Genomic DNA, 14,294 nt, shown 5'->3' with positions numbered 1-14,294 from the left:
CCCAGCACAATCTAGAGAAGGAAAAAAAGGGCGTGGGAAGTGTCACGCGCGCAAAGGTAAGACGCATGCCATTTATACTCAGGTAAAACACTTTGACATTCGCGTCCCGTAAGGACTCCGCAAAAGCCCCGGTGCCGGTCCGATAGAACACGGTTTCAGGCGCTCCTCGTCACCGTTAAAGTTAGGGGGCCATCATGCATACGACCCCGATTCCGCGAACCCGACCCTATTGCTTTAGTAAATGAATATCTATCGCCTGGGCACTGTTTGTAAAAAGTGGATTGGCAACTTGATCCACATACCGCTCGGCTGGTGACGATTGGGTTAGGTCGGGTTTGGAGGGTGTGTGCATATATTAACGTTGCCATCGCAAATATGTTGGGTTGTGGTTGGGTTGCGGGTTCATCAATCATAATGACGACCTTTGTGGTTCGACACCTTTCAAACCCCATGACGTCCCCTCAATGGACAACCTTGTCCCCCCCCTTCTTGGCGCCTTGACTCTCATGACTACCCGAGGGATAGGGCATACCGCCCATGTCAAGACAAAACAAACCACGCATAAACCTGTGTATGTATGCATATACAGTACCCGTATGGACCAGTGGGCACAACATATAAACCGGTACCGAATGTTTGATCGAGGGTGATATGTTCGAAACCGGTATAGGCAATGAACATTGCGGTTCGGCCCGGATGCGCGTTTATGGTCTAGCCATTGTTCGTCCCCCCGTCAACATGAACTTTGGGAAATTGGGGGGAGGGGGAAGAACGAATTCAGGTCTAGAGCGCTCCGGCGACCGAGTTCCGTATGGTAAACAAGTGTTGGAGAGAGAATTAGAAGCAGGGAGGGAATACGGCTAACTGTAATCGTCAGTTCGAATGTTGATTCATTAGTGGAGGGGTTCGCGCGCTAAAGATACTGCAATAACCGCTCATCTTGGGGTTGGGCTGGATCGAACGGAACCTGCTCGTATAAGCGCAACGCGCGGTTGAGAAAGAGAACGGCAGGGCTGAACTGGGTTGACGGGTATATGCATTCCATCAGAATGAACTCCAAGGTAAATCCATCAAACTTGAGAACAAGGCGGAGTCGAACAAGCCGAGGGCTTGATAGTCTGAACCTTGTAGTAAAAAGTTAGAATTTTTTGTTTCTGTGCTTGAGCATGTGAATTAAATATATCGAGCTACTTTTCAACATCTTGTTTTCCTAAAACGGAACGGCTGGGAGATTCACCCAGCCCCCTTGGAGTCAACCCTTGTTAAAGAAATATACACGATTCGGGAGTAATAGCACACTTGACAAGGAAGTAAACGTTCACTGAATACCAAGTCGAGTTCACATCTCACAAAACCGACAAGTGACCGCTATCCCGACTGCCACCGGGACGACACAGCACCGCCTTGTACATTCACATTTACCCCCAAATTGTTCATAAAATCCACACCCATTAAGCCTACACCTCCCTTGCCCCTGCTTTGGCCAATAACACCCGCGTCCGATCCCACAAATCGTCCACCTCGACATAACACCCCTTTAACCACCGGTTCGTCTCCTCAGCTTTGCCTTGCTTGGCATTTTTATCCCAAAACGCGGTACGGGCGTGCAACACTCGACGATTATCAAACACGGCACAGTCCCCCTCGGCCAGCGTGTACTCGAACCGAGCATGCGGCCGAGCGAGCAACTCGGCGTACTTGCGGAGAGCGGTATATACCAGTGCTGGAGTATCGGGCGCAAGCGGGGCCTGGAACGGAGGGGAATAGTTGATATGCGCGATCTCGGGTGGACCGGACGGGTCGGTTGATTGAAGATGGGGAGGGGCAAGCTGGATCGTCGGGTGGGAGCGATGTAAATGGTGTCCGTCGTTTTCATAGTGAATGGAATGGGCGTGTTCGCGAGAACCTCAAACGACGCGCGGTCCTGATGCCATAGATCGTTGGCAGCCTTGATCGCATCGACGAATACAGACGTCCCACCCTCGACGCGGTTCTTGATGCAATGCAAGAGCTGGAGATGCGGTGGGTGCTGCATGTATCTATAACCAACCCCCAAATGCAAGGCGTGAATCGGAGAAAGAGCAAGACCGACGAGCCAAGGGACGCGCGCTTACAAGAGGTCCATATGCAAGTCCAGATTCAGGTCCGTATACGCAATATTCGTGCTCCCCCGAACGCTAATCACATCCCAAAACCGACCGTAAAACGTCTCACGCACGAGACCGATAGCCGACACCCCCGCCGGACGGACCTGGGTCCACGCACCGTTGTCTGATGAGGCAAGCCGCGAACAATCAAGATGCCATAGCGCAACAATTGAAGGTAGGCAGGAAGCGGGTCGCGCTTGATGGCTTCGTAGTCCATAAATCGCTCAGACGGGAGCAGATTTAGGTCCCACGGACGGCGTGCGATCGTGTGCTCGAAATGGGACTTGGCCCGCGTTCGGCCGGTCGGATCACCGCACCGACGGAGAAAATCAAGGGAGAACACCGAGGGGTGGCCGTCTTGCCATTGTACATGGAGGGACCCATCATTGGCGAAGGAAGCGCCGGTGGGGAGAGGGCGGGCAAAGTCTCCGGTTCGGAACAGTTTCTGCTTGGTCGAGGGATGGACGCATTGGGGACACTGGCAACTGTCCCGCAGCCAATCGTAGGAAAGCGAAAGCGGTTGGGGGAAGAGGTCGAGGGCGGAATCGGATATTTCGAGGGCCGTGGGGTGTGGTTGGACGGATAGACGGCTGCGGTGGTTGTCGTGGCAAGATATCGTCGCGTTGGGGCACGTGCGACAAGGTGCCGAGGAGTCGTGCTCGAAATGAAACGAGCAGGGCGCGACAGACCTAGAAGAGCGCTCGACCACGCATCAGTGTCGTGCCCATCTTCATATTCATCTATCGATTGTCCCAAGTTAACCGAGGAGACAACTCCACACAGATATAATCAGAGTTTTGTGCGGAGTATTATACACTGTCCAAATCACAAAAACTAGTTCAGAATAATCGATTGCGCCGTGTGAATGCGAAAGCGGGGAAGTCCAAGGCGATGTGCATTATCGTCGTGAACGATCAGAACCGGAAAGAGCCGGAGGTCGGTCTGACATAAGCTAATATCGGCCTAATATTCTCTCGAGTTGCCTGGACACAGGGGGCAGGGAACCCAGTTAATATTGAAGGTTGGACAAGCAAAGGGTGGCGAGCACAAACAAGCTTCGCTATGTCCATATGCAGCTCCATATGCTCTTGTCAAAGCAGAGTGGGCCCCGGAATTGGATATGCATAGAACTTGCATCTTTCCCCCCTGATGTTGAACGTCGAAGCTTGGGGGAGACACTATCACCCCCTTAGGAAGCATGATGTACGCACCCATATTGCCCTCGTTTCTGACATGATCACCCCCTCCTTACTCTGGGAAGAAGCACGGAAGTGTACAGTATGTTCGAACGATCGCAGCCAATCCCGCGTGAGCATGACACGATCACATGCGCGTCTCGACTAGATCGGTCTTGTTGTTCAAACCAAGGTTCGAACCCCTTCAAACAAGGGGGAGGGACTATGGGTTGGACGCAGTTCCGAGTCCGGTCGGACTATTCATCTCGCAACATGGGCGTATCGAAGTTCAGACTAGCGAGTTCAAATTAACACTGGTACTATTCAACAACAACGACGGGAAGAACGAAAGCGCGTAAACAGCAACAGAGCGTGATCGTGAGGCCATAACGAAGGAACGAGCACATATAGGTACAGGAAATGAGGATACATAAACATATACGAAATGAGGACACACAATGCCAATCATATAGATCCAAAACGGGTAACAGTTGCCTAATCGAGACGACAAAAAGAGAATGGGGTATGTGATCCGCAATAGCGGCCAGACGAAACAAAAAAGCTGGGAGAGCGATCGGGTATACGGCAAGAGTGGGAAATCCAACGCGTGATCACCAAACAGGCTTGACGAGGTCGTCCGAGGACTTGGATCTTAGCCTGAGGTCTGCCTCGGGAAAGCGGTTCTGGGCCCAAGTTGTGAGACGGTCCTGGAATGAGGGACTAGTGACCATAGGAAAGTCCCAGGTGGGTTGGACGAGTGGGATGGGGAGGGGGCGAGCTGAATTCCGAGGCAGTCGCGATCGACTCTAGTTCATCGTCATCGTCAAATGAGAGCTCTGGTGGCGAAGAGGCGATCGGGGACTCTTGGAATGGAGAAGTGCGGACGATTTCGCGCAGAATGTGACGGGGTGAAGTGTGAGTGTGGATTACGAGCTCGGGAAGCTTAGGGGGTGGCGGTGTGAAGGCAGTTGGAGTGACATCGAGCGTCACTCGGGAGACAGGGGCAAGTTCAATAGGCGTAATGGCCGTGTTCGGGTTCGTGTGGCGCGAGGAATGTACTCTGTGTCGTCGAGAGAGGGCTCAGTGAACTCGGAAGGAGCGCGTGACTTGGGCAGTTTGCGGTGGGACTTGGGTGGCGTGGGGAGCTGGGGGAGCGGGGGAACCGACATACTCGCTGGAGCGACCTTGCCGCGCTCTGCAATGACAAGCGCAGGCGCCCGAGGGTCCGAGTATCCGATCCCACTCTCACGCAGTTTCTGTCGTTTGTTCTGGCACCAGACCTGGACTTGTCGTTCGGTGCTGAAAACAAGTAAGTAAGCGAGCTGGGCTGTACATGCAACGAAATGAACTCACACATTCAGGCGGTTGGCCATTGCAACACGCTCCTCCTTGGTGGGGAAGCATACGATGCGGGACTGGAAGAGCATAGCGAGCAGGAGCTCAAAGTCATCCTGAGAGGGCTGCCAGCGGGTGTCCTGGGGAGTGTCGGCAGTGCGCTTGGAGCGGGAGGGGCGATAGCAGGGCATTGGAATGGGTGGCGATGGGGGATGGGGTCAGATCTGCGAAATGAACGCGGCTTATGAATCCCACCCAGAAGCGACAAAAAGCGGACACAATGCACGTCCGCTCGGCCACTCATTCCGGCTTAAACGCGAGTCCGAGATGAATTCGAATGGAGCCATAGGGGGCGATCACAACCACGTGATCTGAAACCATTGTTCGGAGCGCTTTTGCCTCCGGTCCCATAGCCTCTCGCGTGTCTGCTTTGTTTGTTTCCGTAGCGACAATCGCACCAGTTGCAAATTATTCACCTCGGTTTCGCCTGTCTCATCTCGTCGACGGAGAGTAATACACCCAAAAATGGCCATCTGTCCCTCGATAAGATTAGCTTTTCAATTCCACCCCCTTCCTGCTTAATAAGCTATACCCTCCATTCCACCACTGCCCACTCTGGCCCACCAGCCATGACCCGACTCGAGAGCTGCCTTTTGACATTGTCCATCTCATTGTCGCATACATCAGCCCCCATGACCTGCCATCCCTCGCTCTTGTTTGCCACTTGTTCAATGCCGCAGCTACGCCCAAAATATACGCGAATATCCGATACACCCATTTGCTCGCTAAACAGTGGGGCCAGGTTAGTTGAATTTCATTCAATTAATTCATGGTTCTAACTTGTCCCTGCCCCTATCCCCTCGACCCTCGAAGATCCTGTGTCCGGTCGAGCTACTGAGTGTTCGGCCTGATCTTCTTGGCATCTCAAGTCTCTCGGTGCGCAACATTTCATTATTGCCACCACTCTTGCCTGACAACCGACCACATGCACCGGTCTCTCTCCGCCTTCTCAGACATTCGGGCCGTTCCTCTCTACAAAGGCGTTCCTCACCCACAATTCATTCGGCATCTATCCATGTGGTCAAGCACACTCCGGGCCTGGCTTCTTTCTCATGGGCAACCGCCGGGCTCTACGATTCTCTTCTACTCAACATCTTGCGCATCTTGGCCCCTGGGAACGGTACGCCCAACCCCATTAGGGCAGGAACCTCGACAGAGAACACTTGCATGTTCGACCAGCATCATGATCTATCAAATACAAATTCCCAGCTTTTGCGCCTCAGTCTAACCGAGGATGGCCTCTCGTCAACAGACGCTCACGTTCTCCAACGTCTCGGTCCCGTCGAGCATATGGCCTTGCATAAACCCTCGCTCGGCGCGACTCGCGCACTTGTCGATTGGATCACATCTGTCGGTCCACCTCTCTCAAGTCTCACCATTTCGAACACCTACCACCTCGATTCTCCTTTGCTCACACGCATACTGTCCAACACGCCCAAACTCAAATCACTCAGCATCACTAATTGCCTCCGCATCGAGCCGTGTTCATTGTTCTCGATCATCACCGACACTTCCCTCCCACTCGAATCACTCACATTTACTCTCCCTCGAGACGCCGAATACGACTCGTTGGGCGCCACCTTTCCGTCCCTCCCAACGCTCCGACATCTATCGGTATTGATCGAGCCCCCAGCGAGCCCGACCCGGACCGGCACACCACCACGACCGATCCGCTCGCACAACGCTTATTTCGGCATTTACTCAAAGCGATCCGAAATGTCGATTTGTACGTACGTGTAATCTCTCTCCATGTCTCCGCCACCGGGATTATCGGCACTTTGGATTGATTGTATGCGCTTCGCCAGTCCTTGACACTCCGACTCGCATCGCATCGAACGCTAAGTCCTAAGCTCGTCAACGGGCTTATAACCACCCACGGACGGACACTGCGAAGACTGAACTGTTCAAGCTCGCTCTCTCTGCCTATAGCGTGGCTGACGTCCTCAAACACGTGTCCAATTTGGAGCAACTTAGTCTGGAGCTCGGTGGAGTCCTTGACGACTTGGTGCGTCACCGCCTTTTAACCCACCCGCTTTTCGTTTTATTCTCGCACACTCTACCCCACTGTTTTTTTTTCCTTGATTTTTTCTTATTTTTTTTACGTATAACTAAAGTCAGTTTTTCTTTGGGGTTGGTGTGGGCTGTGATGCAACCGCTGCGTAATATATGCGATACAGGATTTGATCATCGAGGCTCTGCCAGCTGCACAGCACCTACACACCCTCATCGACACTTCCCCAACCGTCACAACCACGACGCACGACCGTAACCGCAACCGCTGGCGACAGCCCCAACCACCCCACCACTCGGCCGACCCGAAACCTTTGCGACCCAAGTTTCGAGCTCTCACCCGGGCCCAGGCCGGTCTCCTATTGGAAGCAGGACCGGTGCTTGCCAATGTCGTCTCACAACAACGAAATTGGGCGGTGAGTTTCTTTTCTTCTCTTTGTTGTAATGCGCAGTTGTCCCTGTGTGCTTTATTTTGGGTACACACACGCGCGCGTGTGTGTGGGAAAAAAGAAACAAAAACGGGTAACCGGTTTGCGTGATATAGAAAGAATACGTCTGGACCGCGGGTCGTATGGAACTAGCCGTTTCGATGCGCAAGGTGAGGGCGATATAGTTGTGAAAGTAACTTGGAAACTCGGAAGGAAGATGCGCACCGATGGGAACAGAAGATGCGATGGCGTATATCAAAATGGGCTCGAGAGCAAAGATGGGAACATTTGTTTGTACTTGTCTCCTTGTTTGGATTTAGCTTTTTTGCGAACTTTGTTGGAGAGTGGGCACATGATAGGGTTATAATGCTTGACGTATGCACATGTTCATGATACAAGCGCACTGCAACGGTCCAAAAGTACACAAATACAAGTCCACAGTCCCGCAGCCCTGTTTTTTCAAAAAAAGAAAGAAAAGAAAAAGAACAATAAAATAGAATCTAAAACTGGAACCAAGTAGGATGAAACCAACACTGCTGCGGAAATTCAGATTCCAGACCACACGCACCCCCTCGGTCTAATCAATCGTGTTTATCTGTGATTGCGGCACGTCATCGTCCTGTCTAGAGCGCATGTGGCTCATCCCCCGCAAAGGGATCGCGCTCATGACGACTACGGTTCGAAACCAGACTCCGGCGCACGAATTCAGGTTCCTGTCGTTGGATTTGGCCATCGCGCCACCTCGAATCGTCGACCGCCCGCGCTTCTTCCGTTGCGAGTACCCTCAAACCCGGAGGGACCTGGCTCGGTCGGTATCACTCAACTTGCGGCCCCAGCCTTCGACGTTGGAGCCAGGCCAGAGCCCCGCCTGACTCGTGTTCATGCCCATGTTCAGTCCCAGAACGGACCCCCTCGTCCGAGCGCTCCATGCGCTCTTGGGAGAAGCGGCGCCCTCCAATTCGACCCGCGACGACTCGAAATCGGCCACCGTCTTGAGTTCGGGCGTCCGAGTAATGACACTCTGGCTCATCTGGACGGGGACTTGCGGAGCACGCATCATCCACGCGTGTTCTTCCCCGCTCAACCGTTCTTGTCGTTCTTGTCGTTCCAGCTGGGCTGCGCGCTCGGCCAGTCGGGCCGGTCGGCCTGTGATGATCTCGGCTGGACTGGGTGTGCCCGTCGCTGTGAGCGTAAAAGTGCCCGAGTCGGAGGACGCGCGACTGCTTGTATAGTCGTATCGCTCCGGGGGGAACAGTGCGCTATGCGTATCGACGACGACTTGTTCTCCCGAAATAGACTCTCGTATACCCGGTCGGTTCGTTTCTCGATCTCGCCCCTGTCCCTGTCCCTGTCCTGTCCTTGGCCATACCCGACTCTTGGAAGCTCAATAATCGTTCCTCTAGGCGTATGTGCCGGGACAGGTTTCCGTCTCGGAGAGCTCATCCCACTCAGAGGCGACAGGTTCGAGTCTGCGGTATCCGTACGTGCATGACCGCGCTCCCGTGCATATTCACCACCAGACGCACTCGAACTCCCCCGTCCTCGTCCTCCTGACGAATCCGAGCCGCCCCGCCTGTGCAGAGACAACTCGAGTCGATCTCGTCTTCTTCTTGGACCGCATAGGCGAGTTGGGTCGGGCCTCGGCGGACCATTGCGCGCGCGGGTATAACGGGGAACTGGTTCGTTAGTTCTCGGACGCCCTCAAGCGACGTGCTGCGCTCGTACGACCCTGGTTCTTCGCTCGATCCAAGGTTCGAGTTGGACCTGTTCCTAGACAACGACTGGGTCGACGAGGACCGGTTCGAGAGCCCAATGCGAGGCGGGTTTGGGATTCGGACTGAGACCGGAGCGGGAGACTCGGGACGGGCGGGACAATACTGCTTCTTGATGAATTTGCGCTCTGCGTGGCTACGACACCGGATAACACTGCGCTCGGAGGGATTTGAATCGACGCCAAGGGCGGACCGGACCGTTTCTCAGACAGCGTTCGTGTGCGCGAGAGAGGCGTCCGAGTCGAATGTCCACCATGTCCAAGCATACTCGTAGCCACACTCCCATCCCCACTCCCACTCCCGCTCCCGCTCCTCGCCCTAAACTCGCTCGAATCGGGGACATCCAATCCCGAAAAGCGCATCTGCAGCACCGGGGCGGATTTCAGGTCGTACAAGACCGTGACGCGCGAACGAGGCGTGCTCGGATCCGAGATTGGGTTTCGTTGGTTGTAAAAGGACGTCGCGGTGGGCGTGAGTTGGGCAAACGTGCTGAACCGGGGGTGCGAAATGAGTCTCTTGATTCCTCCCATTTCCCCTCCTCCTGATCCTCCCATTCCTCCCATTCCTCCCATTCCCTGTTCTTCGAGATTCGAGAATCCGTCGCTCGAGCCGCGGTAGAGCGCGTAATGAGGGACGCCCGGGCCAGGACACGCAAGATGCGCCGGACAAGGACAAGGATAAAGGTTTGAGCGCCGAGCGAGAGCAGGGTTTCAGTTGCGCCAATAGCGAGCCCGAGAGCAAGCCAGGATAATCCGCGAATACCACGTTCGTCTCCGAGGTAGGACGTGCTCGTCGAGTTGCTCCTCGCCCTCCCTCCCATGGCAGAAACAAACACGGCTGACTGGCCCGGTCCCATGCTTGTGAGATTCTCCACGTGCACAAGAGAAAGATCAAGAGTTGGAAGCTGGAGAGAATGACGATGGACGAGGTCGTGAATGCGTACGAGAGCGAGCGGGTTGTCAAGTTTGCGAAACCTGTTTCTGGAACAAGTGTAATTGGATTTATCCTGTATGTGACTCCGAGCAAGGAACCGAGTTCGTAGGACATGATGGTAGGTGGGATGAGCGAGATGAGTGTGAATTGGAGGGTTGTGCGGAGAATCGAGGGGGTAATGGTCGGTAAGAGGTCGGAACGGATGAGGAGAAAGAGAAAAGATGTGTATGCCAGTATGGGTATTCCAGACAGTGCGCCTACAAAAAAAAATCATTAATTGTGCCCGAATTGAATCCGAATAGGGACGCACCGACTGCCTTGTCCATGGGCTCAAACACCGAAACGGACGACATGCCGCGTACGAGTGCGTGTGAGACATAATCGAGAATGGCGAGTATGAGAAACATCCAGGCCTCTGCGACGAGTAGCCATCGTTTCCTGTGCCAGGTCAGCAAGCCAGTGCATGTGGTAATTCCTCGGACTTACCGTCCGTTGCGCCATACGGTCCATATTAAAAAGAGCGAGGTCAAGGCTTCGAGAGCAGGGGGAATAATCAAAACTTCAGATTGTATTCTTGGGATTCCAGCACAGCGAAGTGTTGCTGCGAGGGAAAAACAGAGCAAGCTCATCCGACGAACAATCAGACAAAGGAATCCAGCGTGCTAGTCAATAGAATATAATCCAGGCAAGGCATGGGCCGGCCCACGCCAGACCAAAAGAAGGAAAGAGAGTGGAAAGAGGGAAAGAACGAATGGCAGACCTGCTGCTGGCTGGATCAACGAGACTGATGAATGTGGTCGTCGAGCGCAAGCGCCTGGGTTCGGCTCGTCGTCATGGCGCCGATTTGGATCATGCGATGCGAAATAGTTGCATCGACGAATACTTTTCTTTTGGATTTGTGATTATTGCGGGGATGGTAGATAGGCAACTTGTGAAAGAGCAGAACAACGGTCATGCGAAATGAAAAGTACCGTTTAGTTCGGGGGGTCACTGCCACATACTGATGAGGAGGATCGACAGGGTCCACCCCCCATGTAAATGACTCCGTGTGAATATGTCCTGGGGTGGATGGGCGTGCGAGAGTACAAGATATATATACACCCATGTACGTTAGGACGGTGCAAAGATAGAGAACTAGTTGGAATATTTGATGGCATGGGCAGAGAAATTACGTCCAGGGCCGAGGGCTAGGACAATATGGCGAGATAGTTGTTGTAGATTCATCGAGGTATATGCGCCGATTGAATACAGACAACGAGGCGGACGGGGATCAGCTCAAGAACTGGATTAGCATGCATTTCGCTTGCTTGCCCCCCCAGGAACCAGTAGGGTCGCGGCGAAAAGAGTGTCGAGATTTGCGCAATCGCTGGCGTGAGGGGCTCATTTATTGTTATATAAGCGGAATTAGGTAGGTCTGTCAAAAAAGATGTTTTTTGATTGGTCCGGCGTGGGCCATGGTTTCCCCGCAAACATTCATAAGCGGCAAAAGATTGGGCGCCACTTCATAAATAGTTTGACCGTCTCTCCATTTCTCCATCCCCTCTATCATCTGCCATGGCCTGCTGCAAAAATAGTAAGAGTTTTCCTGGTTTTAATTGAATATTTCTAACTGTATGGTAGACAACGGACAATCGACGTGCCAATGTGCATCCTCGAGCTCTTCCTCTTCGTCCTCGTCACCGACTGTCCAAAAAGTAGCGCTCCCAAAACGCAAGCGCAACGACGACGACATATCGAACAAGCCCCCTGTGTGGTCCATCAACTCGTCTCCCAACCAAGATGCGCCTCTGCCCAGCAAGTGCGACAGACACAGCGAAGCACGTGAAGGAGTCTGCTGCAAAGAACTCAAGGGCGATGACGAGCGCAACTTGATTGACCCAGATATTGTCCGCGACGTGTATGTCCTTTTTTTTCTTTCTCTCCCACTCGCTGCCATTGCGTCATGATTCTCGGCGGCACTCGGCTGACGCTACTTTGCTTACCATATTCCCAGAATCATCGGTCTATCTGACGGCTTGACTGTTCCATTTGCTCTCACAGCCGGTCTCTCCTCAATCGGAAACTCACGCTTGGTCGTTATTGGTGGAATTGCCGAGTTGATTGCCGGTGCTATTAGCATGGGCGTTGGTGGATTCCGTAAGTTGCCCAACCAATTTCCCCTTCAATCAGTTTACTCATTTCATTACTCTACATCTGTAGTCGCCTCGCAAGCGGAACGAGACCACTTTAGATACCTCCGCCGCACGACCCGGGACCGCGTACTGCGCTCATGCAGCGGTGAAATGGAGCGCGAGGTCCATGCGGTTCTTGGGCCCGTTGGCGTATCCGAACAAACTTCTCGTTCGCTCGCTACAGAATTGCGCCAAGTCGAAGTCGACGTTTCGGCTTCTTCCACCGCTACGCCCGATACCCATGGAACGGTAACCAAACGACAGAGCTGGATGAGCCTTGGCACGTGGGGCCGCAAGACTGCTATGCCCGCCCAGGTGGTCGAGGAAGAGTCTCAGCCCTTGAGGTGGCAGGAAGATGTCGGTTTGACAGCGTTTTTGCTCAAGTTTGGTGAAGGAATGGGTGCGTCCTTTTATTTTAATTCTAATTTAATTCTGGTTCTAATGAATTGTTACAGAGGAAGTCCCAACTGCTCGTTTGTACATTTCGGCGTTTACCATTGGAGCAGGATACCTCGTCGGAGGCCTTGTTCCCCTCGTTCCGTACTTCTTTGTTGATAGCGCCCGGATCGGGTTGTTGTATTCTTGCGTGAGTTTACTCATATTTTCTAATTAGTTTTGAAATAGCCTCTCATCAACTTATTACACAGATTGTAACCGGCATCACCCTCCTCATTTTCGGGGCCGTCAAGACGCACTATACAGGCGCAACCGGCGGAACAGGCGGCTATATCTGGGGCGCCGTCTCTACTCTCCTCGTCGGTGGCTTTGCAGCTGGAGCAGCATTCGGAATCGTCCACGCACTCGAAGCCTCCGAGTAAACAACAAGATACCCATTTTGGGGGGGTTATGTGTTGGCGGCACAAGATGATAGGGATATATTCGTTTTATTATGGAGGATAGACTTGCTCGGTTTCAAGTTGTATTCTAGCGACAAGGGTGATATGCACAGTGTTTCCTTTCATTATGATTCTGTCGGAGTGAGTGATTGGGTCTTTTGGCCAATCGCCTTGATGGCGCATCCGTGGTACTTGAGGGTGGAGATCATAGATCGCCCATCAGGCCTCGACCCCACCGAGTCTATTTAATTCTAGATTACTGCACCTCTCTGAGAGGTCAAATCAAGTGAGATCTTCGGGGGGAAAGAAGGGGGGAGAGCTACTGATGGGACGTTTACAGGTGTGATAGTTCTCAAGTGAGCCAAATCACCTCGTTGGCATTTGGATAATCTACAAGCTGGAAGTGATGGGGATGGGCGTATGCCTCTGTGTGGTAAACCGCATGCTAGGGTTCTGCTCGTATTTTCCCTTATTGGTTTTTCAGGGTGGATCTTCATCGGCTGAGCCCCTTCCCCCTATGTTGGCTATTTGCAAAACAGCGACTCGCAACGACTCGAGGGGTGTTTCCGTACGCGCTCGGCCGTTGAGACTCTAGACTGTTTACTCGCTTCTGTTTAGTTCCGAGATACAAGGGGGGGTGGGCGATCCCTTTTACTCGACTCGCTACCCTCAACGGAGCTAGAATTCGAACTCGGATTTGAAACTCGGTTATGGGGGGGGGGTTCTTAGCCTACGAGGGGGTCGGCCCCTTATGCGGCCGGACAAAGTCGCCATAGTTGTTGACTATTCTTCGAACTTGGAACTACGACGACGCTTGTGTATTCGTACGATCTCCCTTTCTCTCGATTGATTAGGACCATTACGAATCTGGCCAATGTCAAAATGGGGAGTGTTTCTTAGGGCTGGCGACGCATGCGCATTGAGCTTTTACGGGTTCAAATGGCCTACCACGAGACTATGTAACCTTGTGATCCTCAGCGGAATGACTTCATCTGGTAACCTTGAAACTTTAATTGTTGTATGAAAATTAAGATTGTAGCTGAACACGTTAGTAACTGGTACTATTCATAGTTGCCGATTTGTTAATAGTGGATTTCCTACCAACGGAATCTGGTATAGTTCTTCTTGATACCCAGATTTATCTCTGTCATGACTCACTGCTGTGGGGCGAGCGCTTCTCGATGAATTATTAAAACGATTATGCCAGAAGCAATACTTTCCAGATTGAGCCTATAGACAATTGCTATATATGCAACATACGAGAAACAGGATTCTGAATGGTTACCGGCTTAAAAGTGCTTTTTTGAAGGGATTTGAGGGATATAGTAGTGAAGAGAGGGCCTAGGTTGGTTTTGTGCAGATTGCATAGTTGCAGTTCCTCGGTAAGTCACGTGCCCCTTTTCCCTTTTATATTATCATTTCGTCCT

General features: G+C 52.7%; 4 protein-coding genes across 4 annotated transcripts; 2 read left to right on the top strand and 2 right to left on the bottom strand.

Annotated features, from left to right (window-relative positions):
• Positions 1 to 1,457: 1,457 nt before the first annotated feature.
• On the bottom strand, positions 1,458 to 4,848 carry RhiXN_11193 (gamma-butyrobetaine dioxygenase; the record flags this gene model as incomplete). The annotated part of the gene is made up of 6 exons (XM_043331008.1): positions 1,458 to 1,829; positions 1,907 to 2,011; positions 2,266 to 2,737; positions 4,044 to 4,382; positions 4,430 to 4,621; positions 4,676 to 4,848. The coding sequence occupies 6 exons, from the start codon at positions 4,846 to 4,848 to the stop codon at positions 1,458 to 1,460; spliced, it is 1,653 nt and encodes a 550-aa protein (XP_043186353.1).
• Positions 4,849 to 4,888: 40 nt separating this feature from the next.
• RhiXN_11192 (F-box-like protein) lies at positions 4,889 to 7,756 on the top strand (the record flags this gene model as incomplete). Its single annotated transcript, XM_043331007.1, has 6 exons — positions 4,889 to 4,977; positions 5,285 to 5,459; positions 5,531 to 6,443; positions 6,568 to 6,722; positions 6,895 to 7,143; positions 7,676 to 7,756. 6 exons carry the CDS (start codon positions 4,889 to 4,891, stop codon positions 7,754 to 7,756), a joined length of 1,662 nt encoding a protein of 553 aa, XP_043186352.1.
• Positions 7,757 to 7,939: 183 nt separating this feature from the next.
• RhiXN_11191 (uncharacterized protein) lies at positions 7,940 to 10,489 on the bottom strand (the record flags this gene model as incomplete). The annotated part of the gene is made up of 7 exons (XM_043331006.1): positions 7,940 to 8,452; positions 8,682 to 9,063; positions 9,126 to 9,289; positions 9,340 to 9,784; positions 9,871 to 10,117; positions 10,171 to 10,298; positions 10,347 to 10,489. The coding sequence occupies 7 exons, from the start codon at positions 10,487 to 10,489 to the stop codon at positions 7,940 to 7,942; spliced, it is 2,022 nt and encodes a 673-aa protein (XP_043186351.1).
• Positions 10,490 to 11,414: 925 nt separating this feature from the next.
• On the top strand, positions 11,415 to 12,849 carry RhiXN_11190 (vacuolar iron transporter 1; the record flags this gene model as incomplete). The annotated part of the gene is made up of 6 exons (XM_043331005.1): positions 11,415 to 11,433; positions 11,481 to 11,757; positions 11,854 to 11,996; positions 12,060 to 12,431; positions 12,487 to 12,617; positions 12,679 to 12,849. 6 exons carry the CDS (start codon positions 11,415 to 11,417, stop codon positions 12,847 to 12,849), a joined length of 1,113 nt encoding a protein of 370 aa, XP_043186350.1.
• Positions 12,850 to 14,294: the final 1,445 nt, after the last annotated feature.

The sequence above is a fragment of the Rhizoctonia solani genome, chromosome 14, assembly GCF_016906535.1.
Source record: "Rhizoctonia solani chromosome 14, complete sequence".
NCBI classification, from domain to species: Eukaryota; Fungi; Basidiomycota; class Agaricomycetes; order Cantharellales; family Ceratobasidiaceae; genus Rhizoctonia; species Rhizoctonia solani.
Note: the sequence above shows the minus strand (reverse complement) of the source record. Positions and strands in the feature narration are given on the sequence as shown.